This window comes from Trifolium pratense, linkage group LG2, assembly GCF_020283565.1.
Source record: "Trifolium pratense cultivar HEN17-A07 linkage group LG2, ARS_RC_1.1, whole genome shotgun sequence".
Lineage (NCBI taxonomy): Eukaryota > Viridiplantae > Streptophyta > Magnoliopsida > Fabales > Fabaceae > Trifolium > Trifolium pratense.
Window position 1 is genome coordinate 51,505,044 of NC_060060.1, and position 19,704 is coordinate 51,524,747.

The 19,704-nt window shown below is 32.0% G+C and overlaps 2 protein-coding genes and 1 long non-coding RNA gene across 3 annotated transcripts; 1 reads left to right on the forward strand and 2 right to left on the reverse strand.

Moving 5' to 3' along the window:
- Window positions 1-523: 523 nt before the first annotated feature.
- LOC123911712 lies at window positions 524-4,415 on the forward strand. Its single transcript, XR_006810619.1, has 2 exons — window positions 524-2,608; window positions 4,196-4,415. It is a non-coding gene; the product is annotated as an uncharacterized LOC123911712 (long non-coding RNA).
- Window positions 4,416-9,216: 4,801 nt separating this feature from the next.
- LOC123908497 (phloretin 4'-O-glucosyltransferase-like) lies at window positions 9,217-11,221 on the reverse strand. Its single transcript, XM_045959150.1, has one exon. The coding sequence runs from the start codon at window positions 11,022-11,024 to the stop codon at window positions 9,450-9,452; it is 1,575 nt and encodes a 524-aa protein (XP_045815106.1). The 5' UTR covers window positions 11,025-11,221; the 3' UTR covers window positions 9,217-9,449.
- A 4,885-nt stretch (window positions 11,222-16,106) lies between these two features.
- On the reverse strand, window positions 16,107-17,436 carry LOC123908000 (xyloglucan endotransglucosylase/hydrolase 2-like). The gene is made up of 3 exons (XM_045958494.1): window positions 17,091-17,436; window positions 16,710-16,903; window positions 16,107-16,607 (listed from the first exon to the last, which is right to left on the reverse strand). Exons 1-3 carry the CDS (start codon window positions 17,364-17,366, stop codon window positions 16,229-16,231), a joined length of 849 nt encoding a protein of 282 aa, XP_045814450.1. The 5' UTR covers window positions 17,367-17,436; the 3' UTR covers window positions 16,107-16,228.
- Window positions 17,437-19,704: the final 2,268 nt, after the last annotated feature.

A 19,704-nucleotide genomic window follows, 5' to 3' on the forward strand; every position in this document is an offset into this window, starting at 1 on the left:
TTAGTCACTATTTAATTGTTTTGCGAATGTGTGAATAGTTTCATAAATTTTGTTGCTAGTTCTTTTGTTAGCGTGTTGTTTTATTTGATACTCGAGACTTATGTTTTAATTGGTATTGACCTTAGCATCTATAATTCTTGTTTCATGATTGAATGCTAAAATGATGATTGTCTTAAGTGCTATTTGTTAATACTTGAATAATATGTGATGTTTTATTCTAGTTGATTGCGTATAAGATTTATTGTCTTATTTGCGTTTCTTGTGATTAAATTAAATGTGAAGATGATAATTGTTTCGTTGTTAATTGAAATTGTGTAGAATATTAGAATTTACTTTATGCTACATGAATTCATACATGATTTGAATATGTTAAAGGGATGAATAGTTTAATTTAACTATTTATACTAGAGTTTACGTGAATTCTTATGTATGTCTACATGTATGCTTTTATGTGTAGCTCTTTATGACATGAGATAATTTTATAACTAGTATTAATTTCTGATGATGTGAATCTTGTTGAAAATCTAAATTATTTTATTTGAGTATGTGAAACTAAATTTTCATGAAAGTAAGAAGAGTAGAATATTAATAGTATGGTTAAGTGGATTCTAGGATATGTTTGACATATATGTTTTGTTCTATATGATATGTGCTAGATTATTGCTAGTTGACTTGTGCTTTTGGTTATTTGTAAGTTATAGTGAATAACTATGCTATTTTCTATAAGATGAATTTGATAAATGTGTTGCACAAGTTGACTATTTTATTTTGTCATGTTAGTTATCATGTTAAGATAGATATATTCTATGCTTATGTGAATATGAATTGTTGAATTTTTAAAATTCATTGCTATGAAATATTTATCTTTTCTTGTATTGATTTGATTCTCAATTTTGAGATTTAGAGAAGATATATGTTTCTTGAATGTCTATGTGAAATGCTATGTTTTGCTTTTGTGCAATTTTATATAGATGTTCATGTTTTGTATTTCGTAGTTTACCCATTGTATGCGACATGTGTGTAAACATTGTCGATACTAGTTTCTTTCGTGGGAGCTAGTTAGAGAACCGTAGAAGTCTCCAGTTAGGTATGAGAGTTGAGAATTACAATAGGAGTTATAAGTGGGTTTGAGATAAGTGGGGGAGAAGGTTAAATTCCTTTGAGATGTTTAAGTGTAGAAGAATAAGATAGATAGAGATGTCCGAAGGAGAGCGTTCATGTGTTGGTGTTGTCCATTTCGGAGTTAGATGATTTGTAAGAACAGTTAGAAGACCGTTGGAGAAGAAGTTTGTCGGATCGATTGTTTTGCCATGAAGAGCGTCATTGTTGTTAAGTAAGAAGAGAGGATGAAGTATGAGAAAATCGGTGGAGATTAGTAAGATCAAATTCATTATGTTTGGAATAATGAAGAAATGTGTAGAGTAAAGTGTAGTATGTGATGAGAAAATAAAGGATTTCGGATATTGTAATCGTGAGTAGTTGAACAATATTTAAGTAATACAACTTAAGAGATGTTTGGATATTAGTATCTCGACAAAAGAAGTGATATTGGAAACTGTGATGAGAGATGAACGTGAAGTAATGATTTGGAAACAAGGTAATGGTGTTGTAGTTCGACTTAAGAAATTGAGTTTGGTGTGAAAGGAATAATCGTATTGTTAACGACGTAGTTTCGATGTTTATTAGTGGGATTTAGAACTAGATGTTGTGCTGAAAAACTTAAGACTGTGGTTTGGATAAGAATTGAACATATTCAGATTAAAAGGAACTAAGAGACTAAAAGGAACTAAGAGACTAAAAGGAAAAAGAAGGAACTTGTGGAAACTTGTAAAGTTGTGAAAGTTATCAACATAGATGAGATATTTTCGGAGTGAAATGGATTGAGTGGTACTTGTTGTGGAATGTTACCTTTCGGATGTTTTGTGCTTATGAAAGCACTATTGTAGTTTGGTAAAGATGGTTTATGCCATCATCATTATTATTGGCTATTTATTGACAAATTGAGGAATTGGCCGTCCTTGATCTCTTATTAATAAGTAGACGAAAATTGTGTTGATTGGATAAGACTAATTTTGTCAAACTTTAGTAGTGTATAGAGTTTTGGATATTTTATTGGAGAATTGAATGAAGGTGGTCTTATGCGGTTTGTTTTAGTCGGACAATTTTCGAGGGCGAAAATTCTTTAAGTGGGGGAGAGTTGTAACATCCCGATTTTATTAATAGGTCATTTATTAATTTAATTGTGTGTATTTTATTATGGAGGATATTATAATCATAATAGATATTAAATAGTTGAGAGTTGTAGACTAAATTAGAGTCAATATAATTAATGAGTAGAAATTAAGTAATTAGACTAAAATGAGCATTGAGCCTAAGAGGTGTTGGGGGGTGAGTTGAGTAAAGAGGGGGTGTAGGGAGTAACTAGTAAAAACCTAGTATAAAAGGAAAGAATTAGTAAGAGAATTCAATTTCTCTTGAAACATAGAACAGGGAAAGAAGGAGGCTTTGGGAGAAAGAAAGAAAAGAGAAAGAAAGAAAGAAAAGAGAAGAAAAGTCTAGGAGATTAGAAGAAGCTCAAGAGAGGGATTAGAGATTTCAACTTATTAAGGTAAGAGGATAGTAACATAATTATTGGAGATGAATTTATGAGAGGAGAGAAAATCATTTTCTCTAGCCCAAACTCTCACCATCTCAATTGGGGGTTTGTATGTGAGATTTGGGAATGTGTTTATTAATAACTTTTGTGTGTTGATTCATGATTCTACTTGTTCTATCATGATTATTGAGTGTTTTAATATGATAAAAATACTCACTTTGATGTTTGATGTTGTTGTATGATGATTTTAATTGGATTTGTGATTTTGAGCTTAAATCCATGAAATAAGTGATTATACATGATGATTAAGTTGTTTTTAAGTGATTTTAAGTATGTATGATCATAGTATATATTGGTAATGAATTTTGGGTCGAAATAGGTGCTTATATGTGAAGAATAAGTGATTTTTGAACAATCCCGTATTCAAAACGTGTTTTTCTGCAATTCTGCAGCTTTGCGTCGAAAATTGGCCGACGCTATGACCGACGCTACCTGTTGACTCGTAACCGTTGACTTTTTGTCTACTTTTTTGGTCGGAACTTATTTTGCTCAGTTTTTCGCGTAGATTTCGATTCCGGAGTCCATTTTCTGAGATTATGCTTGTATAATGATGTTGCCTATATTTTTGGCATTAGTTTAATTTAAAATAACTTTCGTATGCTTAATTAATTGAAATTGGTGAACCCTTGATGGTGTGAGACTTTAGTGTCTTGTAAATGAATATGTTGTTGATTAATGATGATGATTAGGTTGTTGATAGATGATGATAATCATGATGTTGATAAATGATGATGTATTATGATTAGATTGGTAAATTATTGATAAATAAATCTTATTGAAGATTAGTGTGATTACGTGATGATGTATTAGTGACGATTCATAATGTTATTGATTATGATGTTGATTTATGATATTGATTTATTGATGATGATAAATGATGATTTATCATGAGTGAAGGTATTCTAAAGACGATGATTTAGAATATTTGGATTGTATTATCCTTATTGTGTTGATGTTATAGTTGAGATAAAACCATATATTTGGTATATGCACATTTCATGCATTCATAAGTTGTGTCTATTGATGAGTATCCTAGAGACGATGATCTAGTTTACTGTTATTCTAGAGACGATGATCTAGAATGTTTTAGAGACGATGATCTAAAACACTTGGGTTAAGTTATCCAAGATTATGATGAATTGGTACCACATGCATATAGATATGTCTAGGTGACATCATATCTACGTGACATTAGAATGCGTTAGGTATTACGTGACATTCTTAAATGTTACTCGACATTGTGTATTTCATTTCTTTGTTCGAGAGTTTGTACTTCTCAAATGTGACGAGTAATTGATAAATGAATATGTCTAATACATGTCTGAGCATGTCTGACACATGTCTGAATATATTTGATATAAGTCCGATATATTTCTGAGTAGATCTATACATGTCTGTATATGTGGTGATTGTATGAGTTGAATTTACTCAATTGTATTTATTTTATTCAGTGTCTGATATGCGTTATATTCAGTCACTTTTAATAATTATGTTATCTAACCTCTGTTTTGTGTTTGTGCTGAACCGTTGGGGGTTCAGGTTCTCAGGTTGTATGTTTGTTGGTGTTCGCGTTGTTGGTGAAAGCTCTGCTCTGATTGTGACACGAGGAAGAGTTCATAGAGTCTTTATTTGTTGTTGTTTTATTTAAATTAAATGTGTATATTGTATAAAAGGAATTTTGCACAAGTGATATTTACTACTCAATGTTATTAGTAGTGTTTTTTTTTTGTAATGAAGAATGTAACACCTTGAGCCAATATTTCATAATTCATTTCGACTTCGAGTTTTAAAACTTTTTATCCGTTGCATAGTTTTTAAACAAACATTCTTTTATTAAGATAAATTGAATATTGGGTTAGGGTGGTTACAGTATTACTCTCCATTATGCAATTTCTCCTTAAAATCTCAAAAATTTGGATCTTTTATCATATTTAAATAAACTATTACATTAAATATAAAATTAATTTTACAAATAATTAAAAAAATCACAATATTAAAATTTTAATAATCCATATTTTTCATGTGTGAAAAAAAATGATCTATATTTTTCATAGAACATTAACCCGGGCGATAGCACGGGTAAGTTATACTAGTTGTGAGTTGTGAAAGAAGTTTTATTTTTTTACTTTTATATTTTGTATGAATCACATATGAGAAATTGCTATATTAAAATGACAAATATCATCAGAAGAAGTTCATTATCATTCATGTATGAACAAGTCATTATTTATAAACATTACATTTATAATTATTATATACCGGAAAACAATCTTACAATAACGAATAATTTTATAATGAAATTAATTTCGTACTATACAATATTCGCTCTACAATGAAAAAAATCACGATAACACCACGACACGTGTATAAGCACATGTATTATACTAGTTGTTTAATTATAAGAAACCGATCACACAATGTCACATATCATATATATTTTTGATTTATTTTTCCGTGACAATCAACATTCTCCAACTGAGATGTTGGAGTTTAACCTTGTGGATCATTAATAAGGAATATTCTAACATATACTTTCTCTGTGACATACTATTATAAAAATAAAAATAAAAACTTTATTTTTTAAGTTCATTCAACAATAAATATATTTAGTCTATAATATAGATCAAAACATCAATTGACAAATAAATTGATAAAAATATTTTTGCTTATAATATAGGAAAATGTTAAACAGTGTTTCTGGTACACTTTTTAAACATCTTAAATAGTAAGTTTTTGTTAAAATTTTATAGAAATGTGAGATGTCAACGTATTGAAAATTGAAATGTTTTATTTTTTAGATAAATTATCTCTTTAAATAAAATACTTAAAGAGTGCTCAGGAGACACCGTTTAGCATCACCCTATAATATATTAGGGAGGGGGTAACTTTTTCCTTTTAAATTAGCATCACACTAGCTAAATATAACTAGGAAATAAAAGATAACTAACTTTCACTAATACATCCAATATCACTTAGAAAAGTCTTCAGATTTTTATATGAGGATCCATCTTCCTTAATGCTTCCCTAGCCAAACTCTTCCATTTGTTAGCATTCCTTCTTAGTTCCTCTCCTTTTTCTTCTTTCCCGATCACCACTTTCAAACACTTCCTAATTTCCTCAGTTAGAGGGTCAAAATCGCAAGCTTATAAAAATTAGGGAGACAAAAATGTAATTTAGCCTTTTTTATAAAAACAACGGGATGTAAGGTGGTGATTTGAGTTTTTTATTTAACAAAAATAAATTCAACTCATATCATTAATAAATAAGTTTTGATATAAATAAGAATCGACTTAAAAATACAACGATTGGTCTTAAAATATACTGTTTTAGTTAGACTATGACCAACCATATTCGTTTTTAGCTTTGACAAACTTCATCTTAAAATTAAAAACCAGTAATAACAAATATTTAATATGAGAAATCAACATTCTAAATTCAAATAATTCATGTCACACAGATGAAATAGCATCAACAATCGGAATGATTTGAGTTACGCATTTGCACCTGTGAGATGATGACAATTGGGGTGAGACTCGATTGTTAGTGTTTCTTAGAATTCCAATAGGACACAACTAATATGATAGAACAAAATTCTTAAAAGCTGCAAGATATGGATGGAATATTAAGACTAATTCTAAAATGGACTAGGCTAGGAAATGGTCCATGATAGACAAGGACTAGTTAGCTTTAGATTAATCTATAGACCACCATAATATCATGCACCTTCCACATATGATTAGTTTCCTTAACTCTCTCCCTCCATCACCATCACATCACCCGTCTCTCTTTTTCTCTCTCTTCTTTATTTTCATAAACTAAAATTTTCCTATAATTTATTTTAGGCTTAAATGTACTTTTGATCTCCAATTTTTTAAAAAAATGAAGTTTTGGTCCCCCTATTTTAAAAATCAGTTTTTTAGTCCCCCTATTTTCATTTTTTTTGAGTTTTGATCCCCCATCCTATTTTGGGGTTATTTTTGTTGATGTAGCCTTGTAACTAATGATGTGACAACATTCATGTGGACAAATTTAATATCCATGTCATTATTATATATTTTTAAATTCAATAAAATTTATTTATAAAATATTTTAATTATTATAATTATATATTCAACTGAAATAATAATTGTTAAATCTTATAAAACATGAAATTTGAAATCATAATTATCAAACCTTCAACTACTAGAATTTTATTCACCATCAGAGAGAATCTTTCCTTATGGATTTCACCAATCCTATGGTTTCCGTTCAAACTCAACAGTTTCTGAATTTTTAAAAACGAAAAGAAATTAGAGATGATTTTGTGATTCAATAGAAATTACTCATACTCTTTAAACTATCTATGACTTTGGATGAGTTTGAATGAAAACCCATAAATTGTTTTAAGTTTGAAGTTGAATTCTAGATTGGTTTTATATAAAGTTGGATGATAATGAAAGTTTGAGGTTCTTGAAACACAAAACTTGCTTTCAATATGCAATAGTTTGATTTGAATCAAAGAGGACCACGTCCATGTTGTGATTGTTTGTCTTTTCTTAGGTTTAACAAATTAGAGGTTGTGAATTTTGGGATTTTTTATTTTAATGAGTTTACGATGATGATGATGATGATGATGAAACGTGATTATTTTGTTTTTTGGGTTGGTAAGAAGAGTAGGATAACTGGATAAGTGGAAGATAATGGGGGCTATGGATTGTTTGGTGTGATTTTTGATATTTTTGAATTATTTTTTGATTGATTTCTTTTTAAAAAATACGATAATTTTAATAATTAAAATATTTTATAAAATAAGTTTATTGAATTAAAAATAAATAATGATATGGATATTAAATTTGTCCATGTGGACGGTGATATGCATTAATGGCAATGTCACATCAACAAAATTAACCCTAAAATGGGATGAGGATCAAAACTCAAAAAAAGTTAAAATTGGGGGACTAAAAAGTTGGTTTTTAAAATAGGGGGACCAAAACTTCATTTTTTTGAAAATAGGAGGATCAAAAGTGTATTTAAGCCTTTATTTTATTAAAAAAACTTTGAACTTTGTACCCAAAAAAAAAACTGTGAACTCTAAGTTTGGAATTTACATTTTTATTTTTAAAATTATTTTAAGATAAAAGGTTAATACTGAAATTCTGGTACACAGTAGACAAGTGTTGTCCACGATGTTCAGACACTTGTCGTAACACTTGTCTTAACAGAAAGAACAATAAAGCAGAACATTAAAAACAGATACTGAAAAGCATAAACAACACACATAATTGTTAACTCAGTTCAGCCTAACAGCCTAATATGGGGGATACCAATCCAGGAGGAAATTCACTATCAGCAGTATTAATTCAGAGCTAAACTCCCCCGTTTACAACTCCTCACTTAATCCATACTCAATGCAACTTCTACCTAGGAACTCCTAGACATGAGACCCCGTCTCACTCCCCTCAACCTTACAACCAGTAAGGATTTCAATAACAACAGAATGGAGACACTCTCCTTGACAAAGATGAAGACACACTTCAATGACATTAACACCTAGCCAACGACTAAGTTCACAATTTGGAGTTGCTTAAAAGCTTCCTCCAAGTACAACACTCAACTCATTACCTACAGGTTTCTGAGTGAGGAAATATTGACCATCTCACAACCCGAGTGGTTCACTTTACACCAACTCTCCTAGAGAGTGGCTTAAAGACACGAAACCCTAAAAGACTACATCTTTGATATTCTATATTGATTCTAGTTTCGGTGTGTAAAACAGGGTTAGCAGCACCCTTTAAATAGCAGAGCCTCGTGGGCTTTTCATAAGGCTTCAGCTCCAATAAATCTTCTAGGTGCAAAATATATATTTTTACCAAATATTTCTTTGCATCAAATATTCCTCCCATAAATATATTTGTTGTAAATATATTTTAAAATTAAATCTTCTAATCTTCTTGAAGCACAAAGATTTATTTGAAATAAATCTTTTATATTTTCTGCAGCAATCTTCACAAGATATATTTTTGAAACAAATATTATATTTTCTAAAAGTTATTTTATTCCTTTAGAAAATAGAACTAGGGTTCGGCTGCCTTCAGAAACAATAGACCATGTGCGCCTTGTTGTGTAAGAAACCACGAAATAATTCTTCAATCAAATCTTCGAAAGATTGAATAGAAAATAAAAACGCTAGCTGGCGCGAACAATCAGACATACAAGTGTTGTTACATCTGTCTCAACACTTGGTGTACGCACATATGTCTCAACACTTGGCTAAAAGATGTTTTTGCAAAATGTAGCCAACATACAAAAACCCAACAAATACATTAACTAAAAGGGTTAAATCAGTTTTTGTATCTAAAAATTTAATGAATTTTAGTCCCTAAAAAATAAACATGATATATTTTCATCTCTTAAAATTTTTTATTTATATTTTTTTATCCTTAATGAATATAATTTTGACATGTCCTTGACATTTTTTTTAACATATTAAGGACATACAAAGATTTGACATAATAGATAAACGTAAAATGAACACAAAAAAAATCAATCGTTAGTTGATCTAATGGTGATTGGCGCATGACTTGGTAGTAAGGATCACAGTTCGATCCTCCGCAACTGCTTTCATGAGGGAACCGTAACCACTTGATATCAGAACTTACCTCCGAACCAGATTTAGTCGGTGCAGTGAGCCGGATACCAATGGTGAAAAAAAATGAACACAAAAAGAGTCATAAACTTGTGACAATAACATGCACACAAATACAACAGATAAATATAACTAGGAAATAAAAGATAACTAAGTTTCACTAATACATCAAATATCACTTAGAAAAGTCTTCAGATTTTTATCTGAGGACCCATCTTCCTTCACAGCTTCCCTAGCCAAACTCTTCCATTTGTTAGCATTCCTTCTTAGTTCCTCTCCTTTTTCCCCCTTCCCCATAACCAGTTCCAAACATCTCCTAATTTCCTCAGCTTTCACTATTCCTTCATCATCATGATTTAACCTCACCCCAGTCTTCCACACATCTTCAATTAGCTTGGCATTAGTAGTTTGGTCTGTCCACTGAGGAAATGCCACCATAGGAACCCCGGAACTTAAACTTTCCAACGTTGAATTCCATCCACAATGTGTCACAAAACAACCCAATGAACTATGTGACAGAACCTCCACTTGTGAACACCATTTCACTATCTTCCCATTACCATTCTTCTCAATTTCCTCTCTACAACTCAACTCGTCCTCCTCTTCTTTTTGTTGTTGCAAGTTTTTATCTCTAATTACCCACAAAAATGGAAATCCAGAATCCAACAATGCACGCGCAATTTCCTCCATTTGTCTCTTAGGCAAAATTGCTAGAGAACCAAATGAAACATAAACTACAGATAACTCATCCTTCGAATCCAACCATTCAATGTAATTATCATCCGAATCCACACGGATAACGTCTCCACCAAATGAAGTATCTGAAGGATCCTTACAATCCAAGAAAGCTGATGGAATCAATGGTCCGATGGGTATCATTTTAATCTTACCAACATCAACGACTCTGAGTGCATCTAATTCAAACTCCTCAATAGTGTTCACAAGTACTCTTGGGTTGGTTTCTTCATCCAAAATTTGAAGTTGCTCTTTGAAAGATGGAAGAGCAAAAGTGTACGTATTTGAAGCCAGTAAAAAAGATGGAAGGTCACAACTTTTAAGAGAAAATGACAATCCTGGTAAATCTATCGAGCACTTGGCATTGTCTGATATGTTTGTGATGTAGTCACCGTGGTTGAGAAAATAGTAATAGTAGATATCAAATACCGTTGCTGCTTGAATCCATAGAAGTGCCGATGGGAGGTGAAGCTCACGCGCCACTTTTGGGACCCAAGGAATGATGAGACTGTAGATTAAGCAAGTGAATGGACGACCTTCCTGTTTGGCAGAGAGTATGATACTTGTGAGAAATTCTGAGCTTCGACATTGAAGCTCAGACATGTAGGTGATAAAGTTGTCGTCACTTTTGTTTTCGTGACCGTCATCAAAGCCATCGGAAAAAGTTGCGAAGGAGAGATCGGGGATGGTTGGTTTGTTGACAAGACGACGGTGTAAGTAGATAGTGGTAGCAAAAGTGACTTGTGCACCCATAGTAACGAGTCGCTTGGCGAATTGGATAGCGGGGTTTATGTGACCTTGTAAGGGGTATGTGATGATGAGGAAATTATGGTTTTGCGCCATGATAGTGGTGGCAAGTGTGGTATGAGTGAATGTATGTGACGTGCAGGTTATGTTTGTATAGTTTGATGGGAAGTGTTTATATAATTGGTGATGGTGACTGGTGGGGGACGTTTGAATTGAAAAATCTCCATGTGCTACTCGTGTATTAGATTGGTTGTACACCATCTAATGACATTAATACTTGTGGTTTTGTTATCCAAAAAGGGTAGCAGCACAGCTTGTTGTCAGTTTGCCTTTCATTCAAGTGTAATTATCTTACGTGTATATATATAACATTTATAGCGCATTGAGGATGGCTCTTGTAATTTTGCAAAGCATGCATGAAACGTGAACACGTTGGTGTTTGGTAAGGTTAATCAAAACATTAGTAATTTGGCTTAACTACACATTTCGTCCCTTACGTTTATTTTAGGTTTCAAGTTAGTCATTTCCGTTAGTTTTGTCATTAATACCGTTTGAACAGTACACATGTCAGTGTGTATAGTATAAGTGTCACGTGTCTGTCCACATATGCAAATTGATTGCCACATGTGACAAAATTGACAGAAATGACTAACTTGAAACCTAAAATAAACGTAAGGGACCAAATTGATACTTTTTAAACGTAAGGGACCAAATTGAAACTTAAAATAAACGTAAAGGATCAAATATGTAGTTAAGCCATGAATTTTTTTTATAAAATGGGTGTATATAATAATAATATTCATTTCAAGCTATCAATAATTGAATGAAGTACTCGGTGGGTGTGAAAAGGTACATTTGGTTCAAGTTAAATAAGAGAGTGGAACTAGGTTGGTCCTTATGGGAAGAATATCAATCGCAACCGTGATTGAAAGGAGTTTTAAATCACTTGATGCAAGAACTGCTCCCAAATTAGATTAGGTAGTCCAATAAACCGAATAGTGATGATGAAAACCAAAAAAATAAAATAATAATAACATAGTTACATACAAGCAATTTTAAATCTAGACCGTTGATACCATATTAAACAATTATGTTTAAAAACTATCTTTTGTATTAAAATTATCTCGACGGTTAATTTTAGATCAGATGGTCAATATTGATCAACCAAAATAGTGAGTGTCTATATTCATTTCAAGCTGTAATAATTGAGGGTGGGATGGGTAGCTCAACTGGTTAAGTTAGTTGAGCTAAGGGTTAAAAAGCAAGAAGTCCAGGGTTCAAATCCTGACAAAGGAGAAAAAACTAACATAACATTGTAATACAGATACTAACATTGCTTATAAAAAAAATAAAATATAATAATTGAATGAAGTACTCGATGGTGGGTAGGGATGGCAAAAAAACCCAAACCCGAGAGACCCACCCGAACCCAAACCCAAGTCAACGGGCGAAACCCGATTTGACTGGGTTTGGGTTTGGGTTCGGGTGACACCCGATAATATGGGTGTGAGTTTGGTATCAGTCAAACCCACACCCGAAACCCATACATCCACCCGAAATATTTTATAATTACCTAATTACCCCCATAGTCTCCCTCAATTTCCTTGGAAGACCTTAAATTTTAGTTGTAATTTAATTTCTTGAAAGTCTATGTTGTAATTTCTCGAAAGTCTATGTTTGAATTTCCTTGGAAGACCTTAATTTTAGTTGTAATTTAATTCAAAGTCTATGTTGAAATTTAATTTCTTAAATTTGCAAATTATTTTCAAATGTGTTGCGGGTTTGGGTCTGGGTGGAAAAAACCCGAACCCAATGGGTGTGGGCGTGAGTGTTGTTTTGCCACCCGAACAGACTTTGGGTTTGGGTTTGGGTTTGGGTGATGATTTCGGGTGTGGGTTTGGTAAGTGTCAAACCCGCACCCGTGAGCGCCCGTTGCCATCCCTAATGGTGGGTCTGAAAAGACCCATTTGATTAAAGTTAAATAAGAGAGTGGGACTCAGTTGGTCCTTCCTTCATGTGCGGAGTACCTTCATATGAGGGGTTAAGCCTCAAAGAGGAATGCACATTATTAAAATTTATAATTATAAAATTTAAATCTCTTTTTTTTTTTTATATATTGAATCTCTTTTACTGATTTAACACATCATATTTTCTTATTATTTTTTTATATATTGAATTTCTTTTACTGATTTAACACATCATATTTTATTTATGGATTATATTAAACAATATTTTCAAGCCACTTGTTAAGTCTACCAAAAGAGGAAATCAAAAATAAAATTAATGTTGAGAATATAATTTTTTATATTTTTAAGATATTAAATACACAAGTTTCAAGATGAAATTTTCATTAGCTAAGGTTATATTTTTAAGATATTAAACAATATAATTTTTTATATTTTTTATATTTTTAAGATATTAAAGCCACTTGTTAAGTCTACCACTTGTTATATTTTTTATATTTTTAAATATACACTATTATATGGGTGTACACCGAACATCTTCTAAAAATAGTTTTTTGCTTATAATAGCACAACATATCAACAAAAATACTATTATTGATGGGTCGGACAATCATTAGCTAAGGTTAATCATGACTGTGGGACAAGGTTGCTCCTTCAGGGTGCAAGGTATTCTGAGGGTTGAAAAGGAGGAGGTGCATCTTGTGGGACTACGAAGGATATTTGGATGTAAGAGGGAGGTTCAAACCGAGAAGCTTGGGAGCCTAACAATAGTCGATGGAAGCAAGTGAAGGTTGGTGTCAAGGTCAAAATTCAAGTAGGACTTGGATTTGGTTTGGTGTCTCAAATGGTATAGTTCAAGATTGGAGAGAGCAGGAAGATGGTTCAGTCAAGTGGTTGATGCGTAAATGAACATCATCACTGATTTGAAGTCAATGTTTAGGATTATGGAGATTTGACTTGAAAATCAGAAAACAAAAATTATATTTGTTTTTAAACTCGATATGATTTTTTTGACGGCTTAAACTGAATATGGTTAAAAACAAAGAAATGTTGTATTTGTTTTTAAATTGGATATATTTAAAAACAAAAGGAGATTCTGTTTTATTTCAAAACAAATTTGATTCTATTTTTAAGGCATATATTTTTCTATAAATAGAGGTTGCTATTTGCATAGAAAAATGAGAGAGCAACAAGAGAGTGGACAAAGATGTAGAGACAAGGATTAAGCCTGCAACTGAAATTTCGAATCAGCTTTGTCTACAAACAAGGAAGCTATAAGTAATGCAACTAGGAATCTCATTGAGAGTTTGATCCTAGCTCAGGATGAACGCTGGCGGCATGCTTTACACATGCAAGTCAGACGGGAAGTGGTGTTTCCAGTGGCGGTTTGCCACCACACAAAGTCTAGTGTTTTAGATAGGAAAAATGGTTTTCTGTCGATACAACTCTAGGGGTGGGTGAACTATCTTTGTGGTACACCTCGAGTAGACTAAATCAAATTGAGTCACTTGACCACATAAAGAGATTCGGGACTTGGTAGAATTAGGATTGAAGGCTAATTCTTATAATCCAATTGGAATTTTTTGTAAAGTTACTCATTTGATATAGTGGAACAGAAGGATGCTTTCTCCCCCATAGTAGGTCATTGTTGGATTGAACTGGATAAACAAATATGTGTGTTCTTCCTTTATCGCTTTTATCGTTTGTTATTATTATTGCATATGCGCTTGATTTTTGTTGTCGTTCTTTTACTCCACAAATCAAGTATTATCGGTGTGATTTTAACCGAATTCACAACAATCTTCGTTGGGGCTTGCATAAACCGGTGTAAAAACCACACACTCGGGATAATTCATTCGAAGATGTAAAAATTGGAACTTCTTTTCCAGCAACTAAATTGCATGATACAATCAACCTTCCATGCTACAATAATTCCACTAGCATACCCACGAACTTCAGATGCCAAAATACCATCGTAACTTAGCAAAGTGAAAGTTTTTTGTAACTTTTCCAGATCACATCTAGTCTTCATAATAACTAGCATGACATGTTTCCAGATTTCTACATATTATTACTTACAATAACAATAAAATGAAGTGTTGGCTGCTTCACGGCAAAGTGAGTCTTAGTACATTGAATCACGGCAATTCTACACTAAAATGTGATTCAATGTAGTAAGACTCATTACAAATATAAACCTCAGAGCATGTAATTAGCAAAGAAAAACTAAGACTAAGACTCAATCTCACATATCAATAATTTCAGTGATTGTAATTATAATTCCAACAAATAAGTCACATTTAATTTCATATAATATCACCGTATAATTTTATCATGTACTATAAGCATTACATATTTCAATTTTGTCTCATTTGATCAATGTGAAATTGTTGGTCGCGATCAACTACGATTGGAATGAGGTTGGAACCACTGAACAAACTAAAATAAGATCGGAGGGTCCAAATTTAGGCTCAATATTTTTGAGTTTTGAGCAAAATTTAAAATTTATATTTTGGCTTAAATGCAGTTTTACCCCTTCTGTTTTGAAAAATGCGGAATTTTACCCCCCCTATTTTAAAATGCGGAATTTTACCCCCCTATTTTATAATTTGTTGGATTTTGCCCCCCCCCAAAATTTTGCACAAAATCTGCTTTTGAGCCTTAAGTTCAAAGCTTCGCGCAGAACTCAATTTGGATCAATACTTCACAAAACTGGTACCGAAACGACCGAAATCGAGTTAGTTTTCTACAGAATCAAACTCCACTAAATTTGGAGTTACAGAGAGAGATTAATTACCGTTTTAGTGAAGGTCTGTTCAACAATGGACAAACACCACCAATAGACTGAATGCGTAAGTGCGTGGAAAAACAACAATGGATTCAGTTTTTTATACGTAAAGAGTGTTAAGAAGTTCTACATCGGATGTGAGTTGGCTTGAACATGAGTTTATAAGTAATAGGCAATCATCGCCTTAAAAGTTGATTTTGTAAGGTTCAATTTGGTTCAACTCCTAATTCTAAAATAGTATCACAGTCTCTCCAAGATCCGTTGAGTCACCCGCTATCAGGCCACCTACCATTTATATCCACGTATCAAACCTAATAAGTGTTGGGCGTGAGAGCGGTGTTAAAAAATCTCACATCTGAGTTGGCATTAACATGAGTTTATATAGATTTCCCAACAACTGAACAAATTAAAATCTAAGTCTGCAATTTTTATATTATACGAGCAGATAAAATATTTCCAAAATGATCAACAATTTAACATCACACATTGTTTGAGTCAACTCCCCATAGGCTGAAACTGATAAGAAATTGTAGTACAAATAATTGATTTATCATTTATGTTGATCATGAAAAAGTAATATAGAGAAAGAAATATAAATCAAAGAATGATATTAAATTAAATTTAAAACATCTACAAATAAATACATTTCACACAACCGTTGTATTAAATAAGATCACTATTATAACTTTATAAGTTCTTCAATAATTGATCTCTCAGAACCTTGAACGCCTGCACTCAGCAGGAATACCTTGTGGGAATCGCTTAAGATCATTGCAGTAGTTATAAATCATGAAGTACTTTTGAACCCATCTCAATCTTCTTCTACCATAAGCATCAAGCTCGTTGTTCTGCAATGCAGAATCAGAGAAGGAATTGGAAGAGACAGAGGAGAGTTCAGTGGCTTTGAAATTGCGGTAGTAAGCTGTAAAGGGTGCTTTTGACCAATCAGTTTTCACCAAACCACCTCTTGTAGCCCAATCATCTGCGTTCCAGAGACTTGAATAGATTCTCATTGGTTGGTTCTTTGGGAATGGAACACCAACTGATTCAGCATTCTTGAACATCCTTATGGGAATGTTGTCAACTAAAAATCTGCAATTGAATATATCTTACATAAGTACTTATACGATAAACACTTAATTGAACTGTTTATGTGAACTATGACTATATAATTTGTTTGATTTGAGTACTTACATAATGTGTTGGGGCTTCCAAATGATAGAGTAAGTGTGAAAGTTCTTGGTTGGGTCAAACCAGAGGTAGAATTGTTGTTCTCTGTTTCCTTTGCCTTGAGAAAACACATTTGTGTGGAGAATGTAAGGATCGCCGCTAACATTTCCCAAGAACTCAAAATCAATTTCATCATGAGTTGGTCCTTGTGATGACAACTGCACCATATATATGAAGATAATACATTATTAATTTTATGTTACTGTTACTAAGAAGCAAATAAGCAGCAGAGCAAAAAAATATGCTCATAAAAGTATTTGTTATGATGAAGTTATGTTAAGGTTGCTTTTGAAAAAGAATATAATATATTATGTATGGAAGTAAAGAAAAGAATAAAAAACTTACGTAGTAAGCAGTGACAGTTCCGGCAGAGTTCCCAGCAACGAGTTTGAGTTGCATATCAATCCTACCAAATAAGTACTCTTTCTTGGATTGGAAGCCAGAGCCAGAGATTTTGTCTAGAGAAAGAGATAGAAGCTGACCACCATTGAATATCTTAGCACGGTGGTCACCCCATGCTAGATCAAAGTCTTGATAGAAGTTGGCCGAACATGTAGCTATCAAGGAGCTAATTATCACAACTCCAATCAGCATACTATGAATGCTAATAGAAGAAGCCATTACAAAAAGTAATTAGGAGATAGAGAGAAAAGTTTTTTAATGTAATTGTTGTGATTTGAAGGATGTGTTAGAACTTAGAAAGAAGGTGTATATATATATGAGTGTGTTAGAGGGTTCAAGGGAATTTGAATGTAGGGTTGTTGTGGGACGCGTGAAGGGAGTATTACCCTTAAAAGCTGGTGCCAGCTTTGCAAGTATTGAAAGCTGGAAGATTTTGTTTGGTAATTGATTTTTAATTATGCTTTTATACTTATGGTTTGGGTTATGTTTTGGTTTATGCATAGAACCAACGTTGTGAATTTTACTAAATTATTGTTATTATAGCGTCCTAAGTATGATACATATGTCAGGCGCCCACCCATTTGGATATGCTTCGGACCAAAGTATTTGAAACTAAATTAGGCGGTGGATGGAAATCGAGATGAAGGAACCGGAATTACTCAATTGAATTCAAGGAGAATAATAATGCTAGCGATATAGTCAATGTGTTTTACTCATATTTTTAATACTATTATTTATAAGGTTCTTTCAATACTACTCTTTATAATTTAAAGATATTTATCCAGCAATCAATAAGAAAATATGATACCTCCTCTCGTTCCCATTTTGTGTCACCGATCATCTTTAATGATCGGATTTCGACCTCCAACTCGAATAATTTTCAAGTAAAATAATAGAGGTAATTTTGGAATAAAACATAATTAAATTATAAGCTAATTGAATTAACTTATCAAAATAAACTATAACTTAGTTTTTTTTTTTGAAATTTTTTTTTATAAGCAATGTTAGTTGTTAATATTACAATGTTAGTTTTTTCTCCTTAACCCTTAACTTAATTAGTATATAAATATAAGCCATAAGCTCGTAAAAAAATTATTATCAAATATGTTTTATTTTCTACAATGAGCTTATAACCTATAAACTATAAATTTTAAAATTTTGTATTGTCAAATAGAGAGTCTGTTTTTTTTTTATATTTTATATTTTTCTATGCAGCTAGTAATAGACTCGTGCTATCGCAAGGGTCGTAGCGTTATGTCGATATTTTTTTAAGTTACACTTTGCTAATAGGGATGGCAAAAAAACCCAAACCCGAGAGACCCACCCGAACTCAAACCCAAGTCAACGGGCGAAACCCGATTTGACTGGGTTTGGGTTTGGGTTCGGGTGACACCCGATAATATGGGTGTGGGTTTGGTATCAGTCAAACCCACACCCGAAACTCATACACCCACCCGAAATATTTTATAATTACCTAATTACCCTCATAGTCTCCCTCAATTTCCTTGAAAGACCTTAAATTTTAGTTGTAATTTAATTTCTTGAAAGTCTATGTTGTAATTTCTTGAAAGTCTATGTTTGAATTTCCTTGGAAGACCTTAATTTTAGTTGTAATTTAATTCAAAGTTTATGTTGGAATTTAATTTCTTAAATTTGCAAATTATTTTCAAATGTGTTGCGGATTTGGGTGGAAAAAACCCGAACCCAATGGGTGTGGGCGTAGGTGTTGTTTTGCCACCCGACCAGCCTTTGGATTTGGGTGATGATTTCGGGTGTGGGTTTGGTAAGTGTCAAACTCGCACTCATGGGCGCCCATTGCCATCTCTATTTGCTAATTAAAATTAAGAAAATAAAATATTGCATTAAGACAGTCATTTGAAAAAGTAGAAGACTTTCATCAATATTTTATGATTTATTTAGTATATATAATAGCAATTTTGAGATTTTTATAGGTTATAATTTATCCCGTATGTGAAAGCATATTTTTTTTTTTACCAATGTATATATTTTGTACTTATAAATAATTTTTTTCGTATTTGAATTAGTATCGTATTTTGTCCCGCGTATGATTTTTTTTTACCAATGTATATATTTTGTACTTATAAATAATTTTTTCGTATCTTGTCAAAAAATAATAATTTTTTTCGCATTTGAATCAATATCGTATTTTGTCCCGCGTATGATTTAATTAGTATATATGATAATTATTTTGAATTGTTTATCGGTTATAATTTATCCTGTATCTGATAACATATTTTATCCGGTTTTTTTTTTTTTACAACAGTGTTTGGTTTATTTAGTGCATTATAAATATTTAAGGATAGATCAATGTAAATTTTGATATTAAATTTATTTTGTATATGGTAGTTAAAATTTATGTCAGTTATAACTTATCCCGTGTAAAAAAGTTTTTTTTGAAAAAAAAATAGTTAAAATTTGTCTCACATATGATAATTTTTTTGAAACTTTTATCAGTGATAATTTATCCAGTATATAATGGTTATTTGGAAATTTATGTCAGTTATAAGTTATGCCGTGTAAAATAGTTTTTTTGAAA